This window comes from Molossus molossus, unplaced genomic scaffold, assembly GCF_014108415.1.
Source record: "Molossus molossus isolate mMolMol1 unplaced genomic scaffold, mMolMol1.p scaffold_m16_p_4, whole genome shotgun sequence".
NCBI lineage: Eukaryota > Metazoa > Chordata > Mammalia > Chiroptera > Molossidae > Molossus > Molossus molossus.
Window position 1 is genome coordinate 32,110,332 of NW_023425377.1, and position 25,700 is coordinate 32,136,031.

Consider the following 25,700-nt stretch of genomic DNA (forward strand, 5'->3'; position numbering starts at 1 on the left):
GCAGTCCTGGAGTAGGTATGTGGGATCTGTGGGGCTTTGTGTACTTGCAGAATCCAATATCTCGATGGAGCGCTGATTGAGGTTTCTTAGAGTTGGTGAACAGCGGCGCTCAGAGTCCTAAGTCGTTACTACACTCACAGAGATATGCAATACAGTACTTTTTTTTTTTTTTAAATGACAGATGATTGAAGGAAAACACTACTCTCTTCTAATTACGACTTTAGATTTCTCTAATTGTTCCTTACATTCATATTTCAAAAGCAATTATCTTGTGGAATGAAATTTCTATTAAATGTATTATTATATCGCCGTTTTTCTTAATATCAAATTAACTCAATCTAATTCTGGGTAGAATCTGGCTTTCTATCTATTTTCAACTTTAGACATATATGTATGTTACATAATTTATATTGAATGAATACATATGGATAGATTTTTCACTTTGAAGTTATTTTATAAGGTTAATTATTTTGATAGTAAAATTTCTCCAGTAAGATTTCCTTAAAATTTTATTTGCAAAATAATCTTTTTTTTTTATCCTCACCTGAGGACATTTGTGCATTTATCTTTAGACAGAGCGAGAGGAAGAGAGGGGGGAAGTGAGAGAGAGAAACATGGAGAGACACATCAACTGGTTGCCACCCACACAACCCCAACCTGGGGCCAGGGACAAACTGCAACCAAGGTACGTGCCCTTAGCGGGAACTGAACCCGGGACTCTCCGGTCCATGGGCTGATGCTCTAACCGCTGAGCCAAACCGGCCAGGGCTGCAAAATAATTAGGCAATAGACTTTCTCACCTAATGTTACTAAATTTAAAAAGCATTTTAAAAAAATGTACATATTTGTGATTGTAAAACTTATGTTATTTCAAAAATGTTTAGCTTTCTATGTGAATATATAATGAATTTGGAAGATTCAAATAAACATACATTGAAAAGCAGGTTTTCATTTAAATCATTTAATCAAGAAATCATGCTATTTTGAAGTAGTCTTAAACTTCTTATTCTTAGAGTCACTGAAACTTATGTAATAATTTGGGGAAAAGACCACAAGATAATTGTTAACACTAGAAAGTAAAAAGTAAGTGCCTATTAAAGAAACTACTTTCACCAGTTTGCAATGACACCATTTACTGAAGCAGTTCCTAAGGGAAACAAGCAAAAGACTGGTACTTATTTAATGACAAGTTTGTATGTGCATGAGTTAGAAATTTTTGTCTTTAAATTTAGCATTCTCCTTTCTTCCTACAGATATATTGATGATGAGAAAAATTCTAATCAACAGTGTTTAAGACTCCAAATAGTAAGACAAATCTAGGGACTTTCCTCCTCTATTTAAAAAAAATAAAGGTCAGAGATGAGAGTAAGTGATAGAGGCAGTAGCATTTCCTTTTCTTTTATCAAGTTTATCTTTCTGAAAACTATGAAAGGAAGAGAAGATTTTGCATTCAAGAGAACTTGAAGGAGCCCTGGCCGGTTTGGCTCAGCCGTTGGAGCTTCGACCTGCAGTACAGAGAGACCCGGGTTGGGTTCCCGCTAAGGGCACGTACTTACCTCGGTTGCAGTTTGTCCCCAGCCCTGGTTGGTCCTGCGGGTGGCAGCCACTCGATGTGTCCCTTTCACATCGATGTTTCTCTCTCTCTCTCTTCCTCTCTCTCCCTCCCGCTCCATCTGAACAAAAAATGGAAAAATGTCCTCGGGTGAGGATAAAAAAGAGAGAACTTGAAGGAACTTAGATAATGATTTGGACCTTCCGGTGAGTTCATTGAGTCTCTCTCTCTCTCTCTCTCTCTCTCTCTCTCTCTCTCTCTCATTATTTTCCTTACAATTTCAATGGATTCAAAGAATCATCAATAAGTAGAAATAAGAAACTAGACACGAGGAATAAATATAAGGGACAGAAACAATACCAGTGAAATCAGTGAAGTAGTAGTTTCTTTGCTCTAAAGGGTGAATTAAATGATTGCCTATTTTAATATTTACTTGTATTAAAAATCTTAATATGTTAAATAAGGAATGAGACAATTAGTGGGTGAATTTCAATAGCTTTTGGAAAAAAAGGTAAGAAATTGGTACAATACTTTGGCTGTGAAAACAGAACGCACTTTCACTATGTAGATCCAAACCTGGTAGATATGGCACATAACTACTCCCAATTCAACACTAACCTTGAAGAATGGAAGTATAGCTTTCTGACAGGCTATAGTATCCCTAAGACAATTGACTAGACTTGGAAATATAACATATTTTCATATAAATATGGACAATTGGGTAGATGATGAAAAAGGACTAGACTAGACATTTAAATGGAACTCACCGCCGTTAGTGTTTCAGGATGGGAAGTCGACTCAACAGAACTACATAGTGGAAATAAGGCCCCAGATGAATCATCACAAAGTATGTCTTGTCCAGAATTCAACTGCTCATTACATTTTAGAAAATTAAACTCTGTCTTTCCACCCTGGGCAACGCACAGATTGTAGGAATAAGGTAAAGTCCCTTCATTGTAGATGGGGGGAACCACGGGTCTAGTCTTAGTACAGAGACCAGGCTGAAAGCAGCCCCAGGTGGTGGGGCTGGAGGAGCGGCGAAGACGCAGGGCGACCGCCAGAATCACCGCGAGGAGGAAGAGCACGGAGATCAAAGCCAGGGCCACCACCAGGTAAAACTGCAACTCAGCCTGGGGATCAGAGGGTGTGAGGCGGTCACTGAGGTCTGGCAGTGCCTCTTGAGGGCTGTCCGCAAAAACCAGGTGCAGCGTGGCGGTGGCTGAGAGGGGCGGCTTTCCTCCGTCGCGCACAGCGACCAGTAGGCGCTGGCGGGCCGCGTCCCTTTCGCCCAAAGCACGCGCTATGCGCACCTCGCCCGTGCGCAGCCCCAGGCTGAATAGTCCAGGCTCGCTGGCCTGCAGCACGTGGTAGGACAGCCAGGCATTGTGTCCTGAGTCCGCGTCCACCGCCACCACCTTAGTGACCAGGTAGCCCGGTTGCGCTGCGCGTGGCACGGTGTCGAAGAGCGCTGAGCCATCGGGCCCTAGAGCTGGGTACAGTACCCTTGGCGCGTTGTCGTTGCGGTCGCCCACCAACACGCGCAGGCTCACGTTGGCGCTGAGCGCGGGCGAGCCCTGGTCGCGGGCCTGCAGAGTCAGCTCGAAGGCGCGCAGCTGCTCGTGGTCGAAGGCGCGCTGCGCGAACACCACCCCGCTCTGCGCGCTCACGGACACGTAGGACGACAATGCCCGTGGCTCCAGGTCGCTGGCCACGATGGCGTAGGAGACGTGGCCGTTGGGTCCCAGGTCGGGGTCCGAGGCGCTGACCTGCGCTATGGAGGCCCCGGGCAGGTTGTTTTCTAGCACATGGACCAGGTAGGCGGACTGTTGGAAAACCGGAGCGTTGTCGTTGACATCGGTGATGTGCAGGGTGATGGTAGTGCTGGAGGAGAGGGGTGGCTTGCCCCTGTCGGTGGCTGTGATGGTAACATTGTACTCCGGGGTCTGTTCCCGGTCTAGGGACCCCTCTGTTACCAACTTATACGAACTTTTGGATGAAGAGATAATCTGAAACGGTACTTTATCCTCTAGTCGACAATTAACCTCCCCATTCTCCCCAGAATCTTGGTCATGTATTTTGATTAAAGCAATTAGCGTTCCTGGCACTGCGTTTTCCAGAATTATTTCCACTATAGAATGGAATGTAATTTCTGGACTGTTGTCATTTTCATCTTGAATGTTAATTTCAACTGTACATTGTGCAGCCAGTCCTCCACCATCCCTTCCTTCCACTACTATAGAATATTCCTTGATTTCTTCGAAATCCAGTGTCCTTAAAGTGGTCACTTCCCCGCTCTTTGAATTCAGGTGGAACATTTGCGCGGTCCTGTAGAAGGAATAAGTTATTTCTGAGTTGATACCCTCGTCCAGGTCGGTGGCTGACACCTGCAGCACACTGGTGCCTGGGGGCACATTTTCTGGAATGCTGACTTTGTATACGTCCTGCTTGAATACAGGGGGGTTATCATTGGCGTCAGTGACATTTATCCGGAGCTCAATGGTACCGCTTAGGGGTGGATCTCCGCCATCCACGGCAGTGAGGACTAACCGATGATAATTCTGTTGTTCCCGGTCTAATGGTTTCTCCAATGTCAGTTCTGGGTATTTACTACCATCTTGTTTCTCCTTATTTATCAAGGAGAAACTAGGGCTGAGAGAGAGTTTGTAATTCTGCAGAGAGTTTAAGCCAGTATCTCCATCTTCTGCTACTTCTAATATAAATCGCGTGCCTGGCAGTGTGGACTCACTTATTTGCAGCTCAAAGGAATTGTGCATGAATTTCGGGCTGTGATCATTAATATCCTCGAGCTCCACGTTCACGTGGTAAAAATTCGATGGATTTTCAGCAACAGCCTCAAATTCCACAGCACAGACTGGCTTCTTCCCGCATATCTGCTCCCGGTCCAGCCTGCTGCTTACAAGTAACTCCCCGCGCTCTGCGCTCACAGTGAAGTAAGGCTTCTCAGAACTGACGCGCAGTTTTCGAGTCGGTAACTCGCGCACACTGAGTCCCAGGTCCTTGGCGAGGTTCCCCACCACCGAGCCCTGGGGCATTTCCTCGGGAATCCTGTAGCGGATCGGCTCAGAGAGCGCCGGCCACAACAAAGACAGCAAGAAGGGAAAGAGCACTGGCCGCCGCTCAGCCCAGCCCCTGTCCCCAGAGCCGCTCCCCATCCCTTTTGTTCCCCTCAGCTTGCTCACCGGCCTGTCGACGCCGGACGACAAGTAATCCCTGTGTTGTAGACGTTCGGAGCTCCGAACAGGCTTTAGTTTCTGCCTGGGGGTCAGGGTTTCTTCTTTTCCAGAGGAGGAAGCGGTGGAAAGGGTCGCTCTAGCGGGTCTGAGACGAGGAAAGTGAGCTGCGGCTGCGCGAAGCGATCGGCAGGGCCGAGCCCTCCGCTCTGGTCAACAGCGGCGCCCAGAGTCCGCACTGGGAAACTGCAGCCTCTGCTTCTTCAGTCTAACCAGCTACAGTAAATTATAATCGTGTGCCAGACTGAACAAGCTGTATATATATATATATTTTTTGTTGTTAAGATATTTACATCTTAAATTATAAGGCCATCTTTAAGATATCTTTACTACTGTTTTCAAATTATTAGACATATGCGGGGTTTTTATACAAACCTACATATACAGGGTGGGGCAAAAGTAGATTTACAGTTGCTCATATGGAAAATAATATAATTAATAAATAATAAACAAGAATAAACTCTCTGTTTCACGTACTCACAACTGTAAACCACTTTTGCCCTACCCTGTATGGTGCATTCATTTACCATTCTACAAACATATATTGAACTCTTGCCTTGTACTAAGTTCTGCCCTTCTTTTTTTTTTTAATCCTTACCCGAAGACATTTTTCCATTTTTTGTTCAGATAGAGTGTGAGGGAGAGCAAGAGAGTGAAACATCGACGTGAAAGGGACAGATCGAGTGGCTGCCACCCGCACGACCAACCAGGGCCAGGGACAAACTGCAACCGAGGTATGTGCCCCTAACGGTGGCTGAACCCGGGTCTCTCTGGACCACAGGCCAAGGCTTTAACCGCTGAGCCAAACAGGCCAGGGCAGTTCTACCCTTCTTAGTGGTGATATAACAATGGCATTGCCCTCGAAGAGTTTGTCATCTACTGACTTCACAAATTCATTCTCTTTATTGGCTATGACATCTGAAATAATTTCTGACTTTCTTTTATTGATTCCTATGTTTTGCCCCAACAGTTGAACATCATTAATGCTGTTTCATATCACATATATTAAGAGAACATCAATACTGTTGAAATTACCGGTAAAGTTGTGCAATTTTGTGTTAATCCTTAAACATCTCCTCCTCCTGATAATACCAATATTCTGTTTATTAATTATTTTTACTCTTCTGACGACTTCAGGAAATAGTCATTTTGTAAAAACTGTCTCTATGATGTAGCCAAGACATGATTTATTCTATGCTCTTCTTTTTAAAAATTTTTTTCTTTATTGATTTTAGAGAGAGAGGAAGAGAGAGGGAGAGAGATAAACATCAATGAGAGAGAACATCAGTTGGTCACCTCCTGCATGCCCCACGCTGGGGATTTGGTCCACAGCCTGGATAGGGACCTCTTGGTGCATGGGTTGATGCTCAACCACTGAACCACACCAGCCGGGCTACCCTCTTCTTTATATCTCACAGTTACTTGGTTAATGTCATACCCAATATAGTATGTGAGTTCATTCTTTTTTTTTTTTTTTTGAACATTTAAAAAATGTACTATATTTATAAAAGTTTATTCTTAAAAGTTGCTGGGGAAATGTTTATCTATTCTTCAATATAAAGTCACAAGGAGATAATTCAGCAGGCTGCATTACTTCCTTATCTATGTACCTACCTTGCCCTGAAGTAATGACTTTGAAATTGAAGGAGCTGAGCTCATGGTAAGTTTCTTTAAATAAATTTACTGAATATAGAGATATTTGTTCTAATATTTTTCATTTCATTAAAAATTTTTTTTGACAATTAGTGAATGTTTTGACCAAGAGTAAAGATTTTCTTTTCTATCAGGGCAACTTTCCATATACTTTAAAAAATTGCAGTGTCAGGAATATAGTTGTCCCCTTAAATGACTCTACACCCAAGCACTACAGAAAATATAAAGTTAACTCCCACCTATTGTATATGCAAAATAGGAGGGAACATTGCACTATCCTTAGGTAATGTCTTTTTTATTACTAACAAATGATTTATTGTATTTTCTACTTTCACCTAATAAAAAACCAGGGGTTAGCTTTATTAAAATGCTATAACAAGGAACACAGACGACATACACATAGTCTAAATGGAATACTTTTTAGTTGATTAGCTTGTTTAGAATTTGTGTACATGAAACTTCTGTTCTTTAAACCAACATTCTCAAACTCTCTTACCATGTGTACACAGCACATTTCACATGGCCGCATCATCAAAACAATTCATTGGAACTCTACTGACACATGGTCTTCTGTATTTTACAAAAGTATCTTTCAACAGTTTAAAATGACATTTTATTTCAAGTCTGATTTTATTGTTTTGTTTTCTTTTGGAGGGAGGGGCAGTGGCTACTTTAGACTTTAGATTCCAAGTCTCCATTGGTATGATCCTGGGTGAACACTGACACACAAACTCAACATTTAGGGATTAGTTGAATGTACCACCAGGATCTACCATTTAAAATGTGTTTACATTTTGACATATAAGAAGCACTAAAATTTTGAAAGGTACTAATGAGGATACAGGGCTCAGAAAAGACATTTAAAGTGAAGGAATCTTTCAGAGCTTAGTTTTAGGTTCAAACCCTAAACATATGCTAACAATCTGTGATGTGTTTTATTTCTACTGACATAATCCAAGGATTTAGGAGTCTCAGTAATTTTCTCTCTGTTCTAATTTAGGAGTGTATGTATTCCTATATATAAAACAAACTTACCTTCTGTAGTTAGGCATCTACTTCTTAAGTGAATGAATGATAAGTGATAATTATAGTAAAATATGGAAGGCTTTAAAAGGTTGAGAGTTCACATTTAAACAATTGTGTCCAATCCTTTGGAAAGCAAACTATGATAATTAGAACTCAAATTTATAGTATCACCACTAAAATAAACCCCAAATTTTGTGGTATACCTTAAAAACATTTTGAAAACTGGACATTTTAGGTAATTTTGGACTTCCTTCACAACACGTTTCAAAACACATAAATTTATAACTAACGTAATTCCTTGGAGAAATAAATGTAAACAAAAACTGAACTCACCTGAACAGATGCAGCTTCATCCTTACCTTCATGAAAATCTATGGATGTTAACAAGGAATCATTTTTCTCACAGCTCTCATGGCTTATAAGTGTGTCTGCGTAGTTGGGCTGTGGGAAGATGAGGTGACTCTTCCCGGAGTCTGCAGTGAGGGAGACCTCATGGGAATAGGTCTTCAGGAATGCCTGTACTCCTTCCACACCCACAAAGCTTGAGGCAGGCAAGTCCACCAATCCTCTACATGAAGACTGAAGCATACTAGATGTGTGCCATCGCCATAGCCTGAGTGCCAGCAGAACAACCACAAAGGCAAGGAAGACACAGGAGACAATGGCCACGGCCACCACCAGGTACAGTGTGAGTTCTGAATCATCAGAGTTGGTCGGGTTCTTGATGTTGCCCAGGTCAGCCAGGACATCTGAGATACTGTCTGCCACAGCCACCGTGAGTGTGACAGTGGCAGAGAGAGGGGGCTGGCCATGGTCCTGGACCACCACCACTAAGCTCTGCCTGAGCAAGTCTCTGTCCAGCAGGGCCCGAGCAGTGCGTACCTCACCCGTGTGCAGCCCCACAACAAAAAGCCCTGGTTCGCTGGCCTTGAGTAGGCGATAAGACAGCCAGGCATTCTGGCCTGAGTCTCTGTCTACCGCCACCACTTTGGTCACCAGGTAGCCAAGCTCTGCAGAGCGGGGTGCCAGCTCCACTCCTGTGGAACCGTCATTGGGGAGCAAGGGGTACAGGATTTCAGGTGTGTTGTCATTCCGGTCCAGAATGAACAGACTCAGTGACACATTGCTGCTGAGTGGAGGAGCCCCACTGTCCCTGGCAGTCACCAGTAGTTGTAAGTCTTGGATCTGCTCATAGTCAAAGGAGCACAGTGCATACAGCACACCAGTGTCAGAGTTGATGGAGACATAAGAGGAAAGAGGTGCTCCCATGATGGTGTCCTCGGTCAGAGAGTAAGTGACTTGGGCATTCTTGCCACTGTCAGGGTCATGGGCAGTCACAGAAAAGATGGAAGCTCCTCTGGGGTTGTTCTCTGGGATATAGGCTGAGTAGAAGGCATGAGAAAAAGTGGGTGGATTGTCATTGGTGTCTGCCACATGCAGGGTGATATGAATTTCAGTAGATAAAGGTGGGGTTCCTAGATCTGAGGCCATCACTGTGATATTGTACATGGAGATCTTTTCTCGGTCCAAATATTTCCATGTCACTAATCTATAATAATTATCTATTGATTTTTCTAATTGAAAAGGTAAATTATCATGTATGTGACAGACAACTTGACCATTCTTCCCAGAGTCTTGGTCATGCACATTCAAAAAGGCAATTACTGTCCCAGGAAGAGTATTTTCCAAGACTGGACTGAACAGAGATGTAACAATCACTTCCGGTCTATTGTCATTTATATCTTCCACGGAAATGAGCACTTTGGTCTTCCCCATAAGAGCCCCCACATCTTCAGCTTGTATTTCCATTTCATAAAATGCACATTCTTCATAATCTAGACTCTTTGCTGTTGATATTTCCCCAGTATTTTCATTAAGCTGGAATAACGGAGATTGTTTTTCACTAATCTTCCAGAATTTATATGCCACTTCTCCGTTGGCTCCCTCGTCCGGGTCACTAGCTCTTACAGTAAGTAGCTGGGTGCCAGGGGGCACGTTCTCTGGGACTGTCACTCTGTAAATGGGTTGAGCAAACACAGGCGCATTGTCATTCACATCCACTACCGTCACTAGGATGTGCACTGTGCTGGAACGACGTGGTTTGCCGCCATCGGAGGCGATGAGGACCAGTTGGTGAGCAGCCTCTTCCTCCCGGTCCAGGGCGCGCTCCAGTACCAGCCCTGGGTTTATAGTTCCATCGTCTCCAGTTCGCAGGTCCAGGGAGAAATGGTGATTGGGGCTGAGTTGGTAGTTCTGCAGGGAATTCAAGCCCACATCTGGGTCAACAGCTTCTGGCAGTGGATAACGTGTGCCAGGCGCCGCGATTTCATTAATTTTTACTTCCAGATTTTCGGCCTGGAATTTTGGGTTATTATCATTGATATCAATGATTTCTATTTCTATCCCAAAAAGTTTTCCTCTATCCTCAACCAGGATGTTAATATTTACAAGACAATGAACGCTCTGGGCACAGAGCTCCTCCCTGTCTATCCTGCCCGCGGTGACCAAGCTGCCACTTCGCAGGTTCAGAGAGAAAAGCTGCGTCTTACCTCTGGAGACGATGCGGACTCCGTGATTTGCCAGGTCTTGTGACTCCAGCCCCAGGTCCTTGGAGATGTTACCCACGAAGGATCCTTTGTCGCTCTCTTCTGGCACCGAGTAGTGAATCTGTCCCCTCCCGATCTCCCACAGCGTACCCAGGAGCGCGCACAGCAGGACCAGCTCGCCGCGTCCTCCGTAATTCTTTGGAGCGGCCATTGTTCTTTTGCTGTGGAATCCACTCAGAATCTTCATTGGAAATACGTGTCTTGTTTACCTTTTTGCTGCAGCTACAGATATCATCCTTTCGAAAGCTGGAATGTCCCAAATTTAGGACGGAGTTTCACTGCAACCCTGCAGTTGATTTGAGAGATCTGCTGGTCTTTGCGAGGTGGGAGCCCAGAGTATCCGGACGGCGTTTGGTGACATTATCTCCAAGTTAAGTGAACAGCGGCGCTTAGAGCCCTAAACAGTTACTGCACCCACTTAGATTTGTAATACTGTTTGCTAGATTCCTGAGGGGGAAAAAATGCTACTTGCTTTTTATAGTTTGTTTTGTATTTATTAAATTTGTCCCTGAATTCATAATTTAAAAGTAATTACCAAGAAGTGTGGGGTGAAGTAGAGTTAAAGTCTTACTAAGTATTAGAAAATGATGAGATTTATAGGTTCACCTCACATTACTCACATTTCTGGAAGACATTTACTTTTTAAAAAACGAATTATTAAATTTTATATACTATACTTTAAACTTTATTGTAAATGTCTTCAATATCTATTATCAAGTAACTTAAAACTCCAGTTGTCACTGGCAATTAAGTCACTCTTAGACTACAATAGACCTATTGGAGATGACTGACTCAGAAGTGGTTTTATTTGGTTTAAACTAATCATAGTAAGATTTCTGTAGGTATTTGCTTTTTAAATTTTTTTAAAAATGTCATTTAAATTACATATTGCTAGTGTTTGAAATTAATATTGTAAAATTTTAACAGTTTAAGTTCTACTTCCTTTTTTTTACTTGGGCAATTAATTTTAATTAATTAATTAATTATTTTTAATTAATTAATTTTTGTTACAGATGTTTCTCCTTTTCCCTCCACTGATTCCCCTCCCTCTCCCTCCCATTAAGTTCTACTTTCAAGTTTTATCAGAAAGTATACTGTTTTGCTACTTTATTTCAATTATTTGTAATTTTCCTATTTGAAAATACTTGAAGGGTACAAATGAATTTACATGAAAAGTAAATCTCCATTCCATTTTCCCACCAATGAGAGATTATTACATGTTAAAGCAGACACCTAAATTCTTAATGTAAACATATATTCTAAAGTTACTTTTACTTTTATGAGTACTTTAATCAAAAGAACCACAAAAAGTAAAGAGCACATAATTATCACCAAGGAATCAAAAACTGCCAATACAAACAAATGTCTTTTCAGCAGTTTGCTAAGTGGCCATTAATTGAAGCAGTTGCTACGGGAAATCCAGCAAAAGGTTGAAAAAATGTATTATCATCTTGTGAATGTACTTGTTTACACATCAGATAAGCACTTTTGTCTAACATTTTAATAATTCAACTCTATTTTTGTTTTAGAGATAGTAGAGTAACTAGGAGACATCTAGCTATATTAGTTTAAGTTTGCTAAAAAAAGACAGCTCAAAACACAGTCTTTTCTTGGGTAGAAGAGCCTATAGAATGAGCTTCAACATAGGTTAATCTTGAAAAGCCTATGTTGCAAGCAGGGAGAACATGTTTTTGTCTTCTTATGAGCATAATGGACCTACTGCTAAGTAAAAGGATTTTACACACACACACACACACACACACACAGTACATTGCACAGAGTTACAATGAGATCCATCTACATAAAAACCCTGGTTAACGTATATTATTCTAGGTGTTTTTGAAACAAAAATGGAAGTAAATATAAGAGACAAGACATCAGACTAATATGAAAAGCATAATAGTTAAATCAGTTAAGAGAAAAAGTTTGCTTTTTTTTTTTTTTGCTTGAAAGGCTTATTTAAATGACTGCCTACTTTTACATTTACAGTACATCCAAGCTTGAAAAAAAACCTATTAAGTGATAGGATAAAAAAATTAGGGAAAAAAAATTTTAATCCTCACCAGAGGACACTTTTCCATATTTTGTTCAGATAGAGTGGGAGGGAGGGAGGGAGAGAGAGAGAGAGAGAGAGAGAGAGAGAGAGAGAGAGAGAAAGAGAAATATCGAAGGGAAAGGGACAAATCGAGTGGTTGCCACCCTCACGACCCACTCAGGGCCAGAGACAAACCGCACGGGGTCTCTCAGGACCGTAGGCTGATGCTCTAACCGTAGGCTGATGCTCTAACCGCTGAGCCAAAACGGCCAGGGCAAATTAGGGGGAAATTTTATAAGCTTTTATGAGAGAACCTATAGCCTTGTCTAATGTTTCCCTTTGTAGATAAACCCACACCCTCAATCCTTCCTAAATTTGAGCCTGGTAAGACATCCCTCAAAGTGCTCCTACTTCAATCTTCTTTTAAGAATAGTATGACAGCTTTTTTACTAGGTATAACTTTCTGAAGACAACTTTTAGATGAGAAAATTGTTTGTTTTCCTGTAAATATGGAGAACTGGGTAGACAGGTTATGCTGAAAGGAAACTCACCTGATGGGAAGTCGACTCACTGGAATTACAAAGTGGAAATAAGGCCCCAGATGAATCATCACAAAGTATGTCTTGTCCAGAATTCAACTGCTCATTACATTTTAGAAAATTAAACTCTGTCTTTCCACCCTGGGCAACGCACAGATTGTAGGAATAAGGTAAAGTCCCTTCATTGTAGATGGGGGGAACCACGGGTCTAGTCTTAGTACAGAGACCAGGCTGAAAGCAGCCCCAGGTGGTGGGGCTGGAGGAGCGGCGAAGACGCAGGGCGACCGCCAGAATCACCGCGAGGAGGAAGAGCACGGAGATCAAGGCCAGGGCCACCACCAGGTAAAACTGCAACTCAGCCTGGGGGTCAGATGGTGTAGGGTGGTCACTGAGGTCTGGCAGTGCCTCTTGTAGGCTATCAGCGAAGACCAGCAGCAGCGTGGCGGTGGCTGAGAGGGGCGGCTTTCCTCCGTCGCGCACAGCGACCAGTAGGCGCTGGCGGGCCGCGTCCCTTTCGCCCAAAGCACGCGCTGTGCGCACCTCGCCCGTGCGCAGCCCCAGGCTGAACAGTCCGGGCTCGCTGGCCTGCAGCACGTGGTAGGACAGCCAGGCATTGTGTCCTGAGTCCGCGTCCACCGCCACCACCTTAGTGACCAGGTAGCCTGGTTGCGCTGCGCGTGGCACGGTGTCGAAGAGCGCTGAGCCATCGGGTCCCAGCGCCGGGTACAGCACCCTTGGCGCATTGTCGTTGCGGTCGCCCACCAACACGCGCAGGCTCACGTTGGCGCTGAGCGCGGGCGAGCCCTGGTCGCGGGCCTGCAGAGTCAGCTCGAAGGCGCGCAGCTGCTCGTGGTCAAAGGCGCGCTGCGCGAACACCACCCCGCTCTGCGCGCTCACGGACACGTAGGACGACAACGCCCGTGGCTCCAGGTCGCTAGCCGCGATGGCGTAGGAGATGTGGCCGTTGGGTCCCAGGTCGGGGTCCGAGGCGCTGACCTGCGCTATGGAGGCCCCGGGCGGGTTGTTTTCTGGCACGTGGACCAGGTAGGCGGACTGTTGGAAAACCGGAGCGTTGTCGTTGACATCGGTGATGTGCAGGGTGATGGTAGTGCTGGAGGAGAGGGGTGGCTTGCCCCTGTCGGTGGCTGTGATGGTGACATTATATTCAGGGGTCTGCTCGCGGTCTAGAACTCCATCTGTCACTAATTTATACGTGTTTCTTGAAGACGTTAGCAATTTAAAGGGAACATCACCTTCTAATTTACAAGTAACTTCTCCATTGTCTCCGGAATCCTTGTCGCGGACTTTAAGTAAAGCAATGTATGTTCCCAACTTGGCGTCCTCCAGAATAAGATCTGTTAGAGATTGGAATATCATTTCTGGATTATTATCATTTACGTCTAGGACCTCTATCTCCACGGTACATTGGGCAATCATTCCTCCACCATCCCTTGCTTCTAAAACTATGGAATATTCTTTGACTTCCTCAAAATCTAATGTATTTCGAGTTGTAATTTCCCCAGTAGTAGAATTCAAGTCAAACTGGGTGATCTGGCTTGCTTCAGTGAAAGAGAAGGTGATCTCGGCATTGACACCCTCATCCTGGTCCGTGGCCATCACTCTAAGCACAGTGGTACCTAGGAACACGTTTTCTGGAAGGCCTACCCTGTATAACTCTTGGGTGAACACTGGAGGGTTATCATTGGCATCAGTCACTAAGATGTGTATCTGTGCAGTGCTGCTTAGGGGTGGATCTCCACAGTCCAAGGCAGTCAAGGTCAAGTGATAGGACTTCTGCTCCTCCCGATCTAAAGGCATCTTCAATACTAGCTCAGGGTATTTACTACCATCTAATTTCTCCTTATTCACTAGTAAGAAATGATCATTGGGACTGAGTTGATAACTCTGTAGTGAGTTGGTACCAATATCTGCATCATGGGCAGATCCCAAGATAAATCGTGCCTCAGGCTTTGTAGACTCACTTATTTGCAGCTCAATGGAATTGTGCATGAATTTCGGGCTGTGATCATTAATATCCTCGATCTCCACGTTCACGTGGTAAAAATCCGATGGATTTTCAGCAACAGCCTCAAATTCCACAGCACAGACTGGCTTCTTCCCGCATATCTGCTCCCGGTCCAGCCTGCTGCTTACAAGTAACTCCCCGCGCTCTGCGCTCACAGTGAAGTAAGGCTTCTCAGAACTGACGCGCAGTTTTCGAGTCGGTAACTCGCGCACACTGAGTCCCAGGTCCTTGGCGAGGTTCCCCACCACCGAGCCCTGGGGCATTTCCTCGGGAATCCTGTAGCGGATCGGCTCAGAGAGCGCCGGCCACAACAAAGACAGCAAGAAGGGAAAGAGCACTGGCCGCCGCTCAGCCCAGCCCCTGTCCCCAGAGCCGCTCCCCATCCCTTTTGTTCCCCTCAGCTTGCTCACCGGCCTGACGACGCCGGACGACAAGTAATCCCTGTGTTGTAGACGTTCGGAGCTCCGAACAGGCTTTAGTTTCTGCCTGGGGGTCAGAGTTTCTTCTTTTCCAGAGGAGGAAGCGGTGGAAAGGGTCGCTCTAGCGGGTCTGAGACGAGGAAAGTGAGCTGCGGCTGCGCGAAGCGATCGGCAGAGCCGAGCCCTCCGCTCTGGTCAACAGCGGCGCCCAGAGTCCGCACTGGGAAACTGCAGCCTCTGCTTCTTCAGTCTAATGAGCTATAGTAATTATAATCGTGTACCCGAGTGAACAATTTTTGTGTCTATGTATTTAATAATGTTTACTTTGTACCACTAGAAACGTCATTTCACAACTTCCCAAGTTTTAGAAAAGTCACACAGATTTAATATATAAACTTTATATGTTAGCATAATCATTGCCCAATCTTCAAATCTTCACTATTAATAGAAAGATGACTACAACACAGACTTGGTCTAAATTATCTCAGAGTACAGTAATTTTGAAGACTTATTAATTGTCAACACATTGGATAAAGTTTTATGTTTCTTCCTTTGTTTTTTGTTTTTGTACGTGCCCCGAGGGGGGACCAAACCCAGGACTCTCTGATGGGCAGGCCAGCACTCCAACCGTTTAGCCAAACCGGCCAGGGCTCTTCCTTTGTTTCTTTTTCTTTCCAACCGTTTAGCCAAACCGGCCAGGGCTCTTCCTTTGTTTCTTTTTCTTTTTTTCCCTTGTGTTTCTTTACGTTTTGGGTACCTCCATGCTCATTCACTTCCGTTTTTTCAGAGAGCATCAGCAATGATGCTGAAATTGTCTTTAAAAGGGCACAATTTATACTTACCTCCAAATACCTCTCTTCTTCCAAAATCATTTCAGTGATTTATTTATAGAATATTACCTGATTTTAACTTCTAGTATTTCAGTCAAGGAAATAATGTAGCCAGAAAGGAGTTGGCCCACCCTTTTCTTTCCCATTGAACAATTATTTTCCTAGTTATGAAATGTAACATCACCTCTCAAAGTTACCAGGGGAATAATATTTCACCTTGCAACACAGAGTCACTAATTATGGTCTATTACACCAAGGCATGGTTCCCATGTCTGTGTGGCTTGAAATCAAGGAAATAATTCTTAGAAAGTTAATTTGCAGTAGCTCACTGAGCTTAGTGACACTTTTTCTCCTTTGTTTAAAAAAGAGCCCAGTGGTTATGGCTCAGTCAGTGGTTGAGCACTGACCTATGCACCAGGTCTCCAGTCTGATTCTGCGAGTTGGGCTTGATTCCCAGCAGGGGGCGTTTAGAAGGCAGCTACTCCTTGTTAATATTTCTCTCCCTTTCCCTTCCTCTTTAAATACAAAACATATTTTTAAATATTTCTAAGCATCTAATAAATTGGATGGGAGAATTTTCTTTTTCAATATACCTGATAACCACATTTCTGCCTCACAAAGTATCAGTAACACCATCCATTCTCCAAATGAGTGTACATCTGAACACTACAGAATATATGAAATATACTCACATCACCGCATATTTCTTTATATGGAAAATACCAGCAAACACAACACTATACTAGAAATGTTTAAATGAACACTCAAAAGGTCCCAGCAAACAAGATTACCTTGTCATCAACCTCTTCCAGATGCTAATCAACTGATGCATTGGGCTATACTGAAATTTTATATGTAAAGCAGCAATTCTCAACCAGTATGCCGTGGCAGGCACGCTGTTGTGTCACAAGGATTTTTAAAACATGCAGTACCTAATTATTTAGTCAGGAGCACTGAACTCTTTTCCCTTAGATCTCAAATTTTTTTTTTTATCCTCACCCGAGGATATTTTTTCCATTTTTTGTACAGATAGAGTGGGAGGGAGAGAGAGGAATGGAGAGAGAGAGAGAAACATCCACGTGAAGGGACACATCGAGTGGCTGCCACCCGCACGACCAACCATGGCCGGGGACAAACTGCAACCGAAGTACGTGCCCTTAGCGGGAACCGAACCCGGGTCTCTCCGGACCGCAGGCCGACGCTCTAACCGATGAGCCAAACTGGCCAGGGCTAGATCTCAAATTTAAAAAAAAATGACAACAACCAACACAACAATAGCCATCCGGTGTGAACGAATCAAAATTATACCTATATTTTTTGTCAGATTGGAAAAAATATAATATATTTTTTGGTGTGCTGACAAATTTTAGTAATTAGTTTATGTGTGTCATGAGATGAAAAGGTTGAAAATTGCTGACTTAAACTATGGAAGTAGTTAGTCCCAGATTAGGTTATTTCTGGCAGGATTTTTCAGCAGACCCAATAAGTAAAGTCCAACTACTGGTCTAGGACTTGAGTATGTGAGAGATTTGTTCCCTAAAGCCAGCATCCCCAGTATACTACTTGGAGAGCCCACAGTCACATTTCACATGGCTTTACCACTAAAACCACACGCAGGAATTGTATGGTAAAATACGTAACTGCCTAGTTCACAAATGCCACTTATAATACTTGAAAAGACATTTTATTTGACACCATACTTTATTGGTTTTGAAAAATGACCTTCAGTGTGGCATTAGACTCCATCTTTGCCATTGATATAGATCTTAGTGAAGCTTGACACACACATTTTTTCCCCCAGGCATTTACCCAACCTTCCACCAGGACCCATTTTAATAGATGAATATGCTTTAAATAGGTCAGGAAGCAATGGATATTTTTCAAGGCCTTCAAGTTAAGGTACATGGAGGCAGAAGATAGACACAGAAAAAAACTTCAAATGGAAACAATCTGCAAGAACCTTTTATAGATCTGATCTAAAGAGAATCCTGAGAAGTCCCTTGCTAACCTACTATGAGAAATACATAATTAATTCTCACTTATAAACTGCATGAATTAAGTACATCAAGTGGAAATTATTGGAAGGTATAAAAATGTGACTTATTCTCAATCTTGTCCGTAGGCATTTACTATGGAAATGATACCAAATCCTACATGAATAAGTGTTTCATGTTAAAGTAGCACCACTCAAATAAAACATTTAACATGCTTTAGTTTTTTAAGCTTTTTTTCACCACATCTTCAAAACACTGCCTTCACAAAATAAATATTTACACAAAATAGTATTCCTCAAGAATATAAACATAAATGAAATGACTGAACTCACCTGAATACTTTGGGCTTCATCCTCACATTCTTGAAAATCTATGGGTGCTAACAAAGGATCCTTTTTCTCACAGCTCTCCTGGCTGATGAGTGTGTCCGCATAGTTGGGCTGTGGGAAGATCAGGTGACTCTTTCGAGAGTCTGAGGTGAGGGATACCTCATGGGAGTAGGTCTGCAGGAAAGCCTGCACCCTGTCCACACCCACAAAGTGCGAGGCCGGCACTCCCTCCAACCCTCGTCCTGAAGCCTGGAGCAGGCGCGACGTGGACCAGCGCCGAAGCCTGAGTACCAGCAGCACAATGACAAAGGCTAGAAAGACGCAAGAGACGGTGGCCACCGCCACCACCAGGTACAGAGTGAGGGCTGGGGCATCAGAGTCCTGTGGGACCTCCAGGCTGCCCAGGTCAGCCAGAACGTCTGGGATGCTGTCGGCCACGGCCACAGTAAGCGTGACGGTGGCCAAGAGAGGGGGCTGGCCGTGGTCCTGAACAGCCACCACCAGGCTCTGCTTGAGTGCATCTCTGTCCAGCAGGGCCCGCGCAGTGCGCACCTCGCCCGTGTGCAGCCCCACCACGAAGAGCCCTGGCTCGCTCGCCTTGAGCAGGCGGTAGGAGAGCCAGGCATTCTGGCCTGAGTCTCTGTCCACTGCTACCACCTTGGTCACCAGGTAGCCAGGTTCTGCGGAGCGAGGTGCCAGCTCCACGCCTGTGGAGCCGTCGGTGGGGATGGTGGGGTACAGGATCTCTGGTGCATTGTCATTTTGGTCCAGCACAAACAGACTCAGTGACACGTTGCTGCTGAGTTGTGGGTCCCCGCTGTCATGTGCAGTCACTCTCAACTGCAAGTCACGGAACTGCTCATAGTCGAAGGAGTGCAGTGCATACAGGACACCCGTGTCAGAGTTGATGGAGACATAGGATGATAGAGGAGCACCCTGGATAGTGTCTTCATCCAGGGAGTAGGTGACTCGGGCATTCTCGTCGCTGTCGGGGTCATGGGCAGTCAGAGAGAAGATGGAGGTGCCTCTGGGGTTGTTCTCAGGGACATAGACAGAGTAGGAGGAGTGGGGAAAGGAAGGTGGGTTGTCGTTAGTGTCTGCCACCTTTACTGAGATGTGAGTTTCCGTGGACAAGGGCGGGGTTCCACCATCTGTGGTTTTCAGTGTGATATTGTATGCAGAGCATATTTCTCGGTCTAGTTGTTTTGTTGTCACCAATCTGTAATAATTATCTATTGATCTTTCTAACTTGAAAGGCAGATTTTCTGAAATAGTGCAGGTCACCTCACCATTCTTCCCAGAATCTCGGTCTTGAAAGTAGAAAAGAGCAATTACTGTTCCAGGAGGAGTGTCTTCAGGGATTGAGCTGCTTACCGATGTTATAGTCAGTTCTGGGGCATTGTCATTCACATCTAAAATCGTGATCCGGACTTTAGCCCTTGTCATACTACCAGGACCGTCCTGAGCCTGAACTTCCATTTCATAGTAGCTAGATTCTTCATAATCTAGGCCTTCTAACGTTGATAATTCTCCCGTGTGGGAGTTCAGTTGGAATATTTGTAGAATTTTTGGAGTCATTTTCCAAAAAGAGTATGTCACTTCTCCATTGAGTCCCTCGTCTAGGTCAATAGCATTTACTGTGAGCAGTATTGTGCCCACCGGCACATTTTCAGGGACAGTTACTTGGTACTGAGGTAAAGAGAAAATTGGTGCATGATCATTTATGTCCACCACTGCTACTTGGATGAGGGAGGTGCCAGATAAGGGTGGGTCACCACCGTCAGAGGCTGTGAGGAGGAGGTGGTGAATCGCCTCTTCCTCTCGGTCCAGCACCCTCTCCAGCACTAACTCCGGATATTTAGTTCCGTCGTCTCCAGTTTGTACAACCAGGGAGAAGTGTCGATTGGGATTGAGCTGGTAGCTCTGGAGAGAGTTCGTGCCCACATCCGGATCCCTCGCTTCTTTTAACGGAAATCTCATCCCAGGAGCTGTATTCTCCATTATTTTTACATTCATTTCTTCCGTCAAGAACTTAGGAGCATTGTCATTAACATCCATTATTTCCACTTCTATAGCGTAAAGATTCATTTTATTTTCTACCAGGATGTTAAAACTCACCAGACAGCGCGCGCTCTGAGCGCAGAGCTCCTCCCGGTCTATCCTGCCCGCGGTGACCAGGCTGCCGCTCCGCGGGTTCAGAGCGAAAAGCTGCGCCCTACCTCTGGAGACGATGCGGACTCCGCGCTCCGCCAGCTCCTGAGCGCTCAGTCCCAGGTCCTTGGCGACATTACCCACAAAAGAGCCGTTGTCTGTCTCCTCCGGCACAGAATAGAGAATGTGTCCTGCCCAAGCTTCGCTCTGGGTCCCCAGCAGGATGGAGAGCAGGATGAATCCTCTGTAATCCCCGCCCCTCTCCGGAGCCGCCATTGCTGTCCTGCGGATCCTTCGACCCTGGGCTACCTCCTGTTGTTTCCGGATGCTAGTGTATCCGCGTGGAACCCTCTGTATTCGGAAAAGGAGCCCCAAATCCAGTAGAGTAGAGGTCTGAGTTTGGTGTCTCTTGGAAAAGAGTTTGTCTCAACCTGGCGTTCCGTTGTGCTGTAAAAACTTGGTAGTTCTGGAGGGTTTTTTTTCTCTTGGTTGGTGAACAGCGGCGCCCAGAGCCCTTACTATGTTACTGCACCATATTGAAGCAAAAATAATTGATTTTTCAGAAAATGTGTTTTATCCTTCAAAATTCTTCCGTTTATTTTTCTTTAATCCATATATCTCCGATATCGTGTAAAAATAAATTTTAAGAAACTTTGAATTGATGCGATAATGTTCATGGATGGGTGTTTATTAAACCCTGATGATTTTTGAAAAGTCCTTGGTTTGCATTGCAACTTTGAAATTACTCTTGGGCATTGCCTCATACTTTATTGCACATAGAGAAAATCAACCATTGCAGGTAAAAAAAATAACATGATTTATTTTTAAAAGGTGTGTGTGTACATAAGAAAGATGTTATATAGTAAATGTTTACCTCAGAGTAAAATGAATTTCAATTCATTCAATATTATTGAGCACATGCTATGCTCTAGACACCACCATGTAAAACTCAGACAGTCAAACATTTCTTTATATTATGAAGAGGTGATATAATAAAGCTTGTGATTGGATGAAACTTTAGAGATGGTTTAGTCCAATACCTTCATTTTAATGATTTAAAAAGGTAGAGGGAATTGCTTTGTCCTGGACTATGTAGTAATAGAACCAATGTCAGAATATACATGTCCTCACTCCCATTTTTTGAGAGAAAAAAAGAGAGAAATCATTGTTGTTCTTACCTGATACTTTATGCTCAAAAAGTGCTGTTAGAGATGAGAAGCCAAGCAGCAATAATCAGCTGTAAAAACAATTCATTTTGTACAGAAGGCCAAAATAAGCAGATGTTCTGCTGGTTGTGGATTCATAAGAAGGGTGTTGGCTCGACTGCTTCTTTTCATTATGCAATTCAAATAAACTTGCTACCCTATTCCAGAATAATTGAAGAAAGGTGGATCTCTAGACAGACAGCCTTTGAGCATACATTCAGGACTGTTAGAGGCACTCATTTTTCCACCGATGTTAATGAAACAAAACTCAATTGTTGATGGATCTGAGATTACCCTGAGCTGGTAGAAATAAAATTCCTTCCACACAGTTGCAGGAGAAAGAAAGTGACCTGGAATGAAGACCTAGCAAGACATAACCTTGCTTTGTAAATCACTTTAAACCCCAAGGGAGTAGCTAGCAGCACCAGGAGAAGGAACTAGAGGTAACATTGAAAATGTTTAGCTTAGTTGGTGTTCTCTGATGGCATTGCTCCAAAATATAGGAAATACTTTGAATGAAATGCTGTTTTAATTTATCAAAATAATTCATAGCCATGTTTGTTTTCATCAAGCAGATAAAAACTTTTTTCCCCAAAGGAACCAATATGAGTATTATAGATTAATTCCATAAACAGAAATTAAATACTATTTGTTTAGTAGTAATTTTGAATTTCATGCTCATGCAAGCAAAGCGAATGGTTATAAAAAATCACAAGTATGAGTTCTTGTAGACATTTGCAAATAAAACTTTCATGTCTGGATATTGTGGCCCCCAATGCTATGATTTTTTTTTCTATTTGATACTTCAAAATTCATAGTGTTATCTCATATTTGTCTCTTATTCTACTATTTATTAAAATATCAATTAACATTACTTTTGGGCACTTTCTTTGGAGTTAAATAATATCCAGACAAATGAGATTATAGACATACTCTGAACATAAATATACTTTAGGGAGTAAACAACTACATCACCTCTAATATCAAGTTTTCTAAGTTATTTCACAACAAAATGAAATATTAGGGATCTCTACTAGAACATCACAATATGTTTAAATATAACAAAAATTTACTATACAAAGTAAAAAGAATTTTATAGCTTTAAAGGGAATATGTTATTATTGATGTAGTTTGGGGGCAGAATCTTGACCTTCATTTGTTTACTTGCATTAGAAAACTATATGGAAAGTCTATTTGACTTCTCTTTATAAAACTTTTTTTTTTTTAATTGAAGAACCATTTGTTTGGACTTCTGTTTAGGTTGTCATTCTCAGGCAAAGATATAGGTATTTCCCAATGATTCTGAGATTTTACTCTTTCCTCTTTGGTAATTGCTGCTTCAACAGATGTTTGGTCAGACACTGCTGGTTTTCACAGATGATAAAATAGCCCAGTAATTTGGTAGATTTTTTTCTTGATGCTTCAAAATTCAGTATATGTTCAAAATCTCAGACTGTCGATTTTATTCAAAATAACTCATATGGTATGTAGGTCAAAGAGCCTCATTTAGTCAGAACTCAGCATGGTTTGCAAGACTGAACACTTCGTCAGTCCACATGAGTGAGTTACTATTGTGAGAGTAGAATCTGATAGTTTTCCTGTCAGTATGTTTTGTTTAAATAAAATGGTCACAGGTGACTCAGATAAGAGAATAAAATAAACCAGCCTACTGCACTGGCCAAGTAGCTCAGTTGGCTAGGGCATCCTCCCAGTACACCAAGGTTGTAGGTTCAATCCTCAGTCAGGGCATATAAGAATCAATCAATGAATGCATAAATAAGTGGAACAACAAAGTGATGTTTCTCTTGCTTGCTCACTCTAAATAACATAAAATAAAGCAGCTACTATCCCAGTTAGTGAGCAGAGAAGAGAATAAAATAAACCATTGTACTACCCATGAAACCAGTTAGTAAACATTGCCTAAAACTATGAAGGTTCAATATATAGTTAAAATCATCCAGAATTGGTATTATAATAACATTTGCATTCTCAGAGTGTATGAAATAAATCATAATACTTGTATAAGATACCATCTGACTCCCTTGACCAATACCCAAGATCCAAGTTCTTTAAAATTGTGATTTACTATTTAAATTATAATTAAAACCATCAAAGAATTATATCATAAATGTCCAAGTAAATCATATTTGAAAATGTATATGACTGGAGTCTCTTGGTTAGTCATTAGGAATCTTGAAATGAATAATTCTACAATTGCTGAAGTGTAATTACCACAATACTGATTTAGAAAAACATATCTTACCCTTAGCAGCTAATTTAAGAACATCATTTCAATCAGTTTTTATGAAGACTGACAATTTCAGGTTATAAAAGAGGTTCTCATTCATTTTCAAAGTATCTTCTCAATTGTTTATTTTACATGTGCAATTGTTTATTTTAGATGCACAAGTGACAAATCTTTTATTTATCAGATCATAGAATACTCCAGCTCAGAATTGGAACAGAACTTGACTATCATGTATTTCAATGATTTATCATATTGTATTATCCCTAGTATATTAATTCCATGGCCATCAACTTACTTTTGAAGAGTGCCAATAATAGAATCTCCTAACTCATTAGAAATCCATTTTCTGATCAAACAACTTTGACATCTCAAAACTTTTCTTTTTCCTACTCATTAAGCCATAGTTTCAATCACACCTTTGGGTCATGATGAATTAGACTAATTATTCTTTCAAATGACAACCCTCCTTTCCTTAAATATTTGAACGGAGTTCCTACACAGTGGAGCCTTATTTTATCTGGGTTAAATATGCCAATTATTTAAATTCTTATTTGAACACTATTAAGTCTTTATTCCCCCATTCACTAGTCATTCCTCTACTTTTAGAGATATATCCTGTAAGTGGATACTAATGAGCATATTTAAAAATTCATTTTCATTAAAAATTTTTATTTAGAGAGAGAGGAAGGGGGGAAGAGAGAGAGAAACATTGATTTGTTGTTGCACTTGTATGTTGATTCTTGTATGTGCCCTGACCAGGGATTGAACCCAAAACCTTGGTGTATTGGGAGGATACTCTAACCAACTAACCTACTGAGCCAGGGCTCATTTTCTTTAAAAAAAAAATTTTTTTTTATCCTCACCCGAGGACATTTTATTTATTTTTTATTTTTTTGTTCAGATAGAGTGGGAGGGAGAGTAAGAGAGAGAAACATCAACGTGAAAGGGACACATCGAGTGGTTGCCACCCACAGGACCCAATCAGGGCCCGGGACAAACTGCAACAGAGGTTCGTGCCCTTAGCGGGAACTGAACCAGGGTCTCCCTGGACCGCAGGCCAACGATCTAACCATGGAGCAAAACCAGCCAGGGCTCATTTTCATTTTTTAAAACTTTCAAGCACACAAATTGCAGAAGACATTGTAGTACACATACAGCATTAGATGTATATTATTTGTTAGCAACCCAATACTTATAATAATGGTGATGTCAACAAATATTTGTTCACTATACTGTTTTATAGTTCGAAAAAACTTTCATTGAATTATTTTATTATATTTTATTTTCCCATAATTTCTGTGAGGTACATAAGAGAAGTCTTTTTAAGTTTTACTTTGAAGATTGTAGATATTATGACTAGCCCAAGTAAATAACAGATAGATCCAAAGATCTTCAACCACAAAAGATCAGGTCTTTCTTCTCAATTACTTTGATCTTTTATATAATTTTTTTATTCCTAAGTAGTAAATGGGGAAATATCTCTCACAGATCTCCATAATTTTAGAAAGTACTCACTATTAATTAAATTGGAGAAAAACAAAATATTGACTTTTTAAACAAAGACTGCAATTCAGTTTTCACACTAGAACAAGAATCTCAGAAATGTCACATAATGGAAAAGAAAAACTTAAGAAATAAGATGTATGTAATCATAGGAACAAAGAGCTTGCCAAGAGGAGAAAAGTTAAAAAAGAAAAGATAGGGCATACATTATTAAGATTATTTTGGTAAAATTTGAGAAAACTAAGATTTAATAGAGCTCTACTGATAAAGAAAAATCTTATCAAAATTACATGATTCACTGCAAAACACTAAGAAAACTAAGCACTGATCAAA

General features: G+C 42.2%; 2 protein-coding genes across 7 annotated transcripts in view; both read right to left on the reverse strand.

Moving 5' to 3' along the window:
* The window catches only part of LOC118616167 (protocadherin gamma-C4), a 182,207-nt gene that overhangs the window by 105,487 nt on the left and 51,020 nt on the right, over positions 1-25,700 (reverse strand). Inside the window, exon 1 of one of the 6 annotated variants that reach the window (XM_036241594.1) lies at positions 12,675-15,141. The exons of 3 other annotated variants lie outside the window; for them this stretch is intronic. In XM_036241594.1, the coding sequence (XP_036097487.1) occupies positions 12,675-15,071 (2,397 nt within the window). In that variant the 5' untranslated portion in view covers positions 15,072-15,141. Of the gene's footprint in view, positions 1-2,319; positions 4,726-7,815; positions 10,418-12,674; positions 15,142-25,700 lie in introns of those variants that run through there. 2 more of the 6 variants (XM_036241584.1, XM_036241593.1) reach the window with 2 other exon arrangements.
* LOC118616365 (protocadherin gamma-A7-like) lies at positions 18,168-20,900 on the reverse strand. The gene has a single exon (XM_036241948.1). It carries the CDS (start codon positions 20,685-20,687, stop codon positions 18,168-18,170), a length of 2,520 nt encoding a protein of 839 aa, XP_036097841.1. The 5' UTR covers positions 20,688-20,900.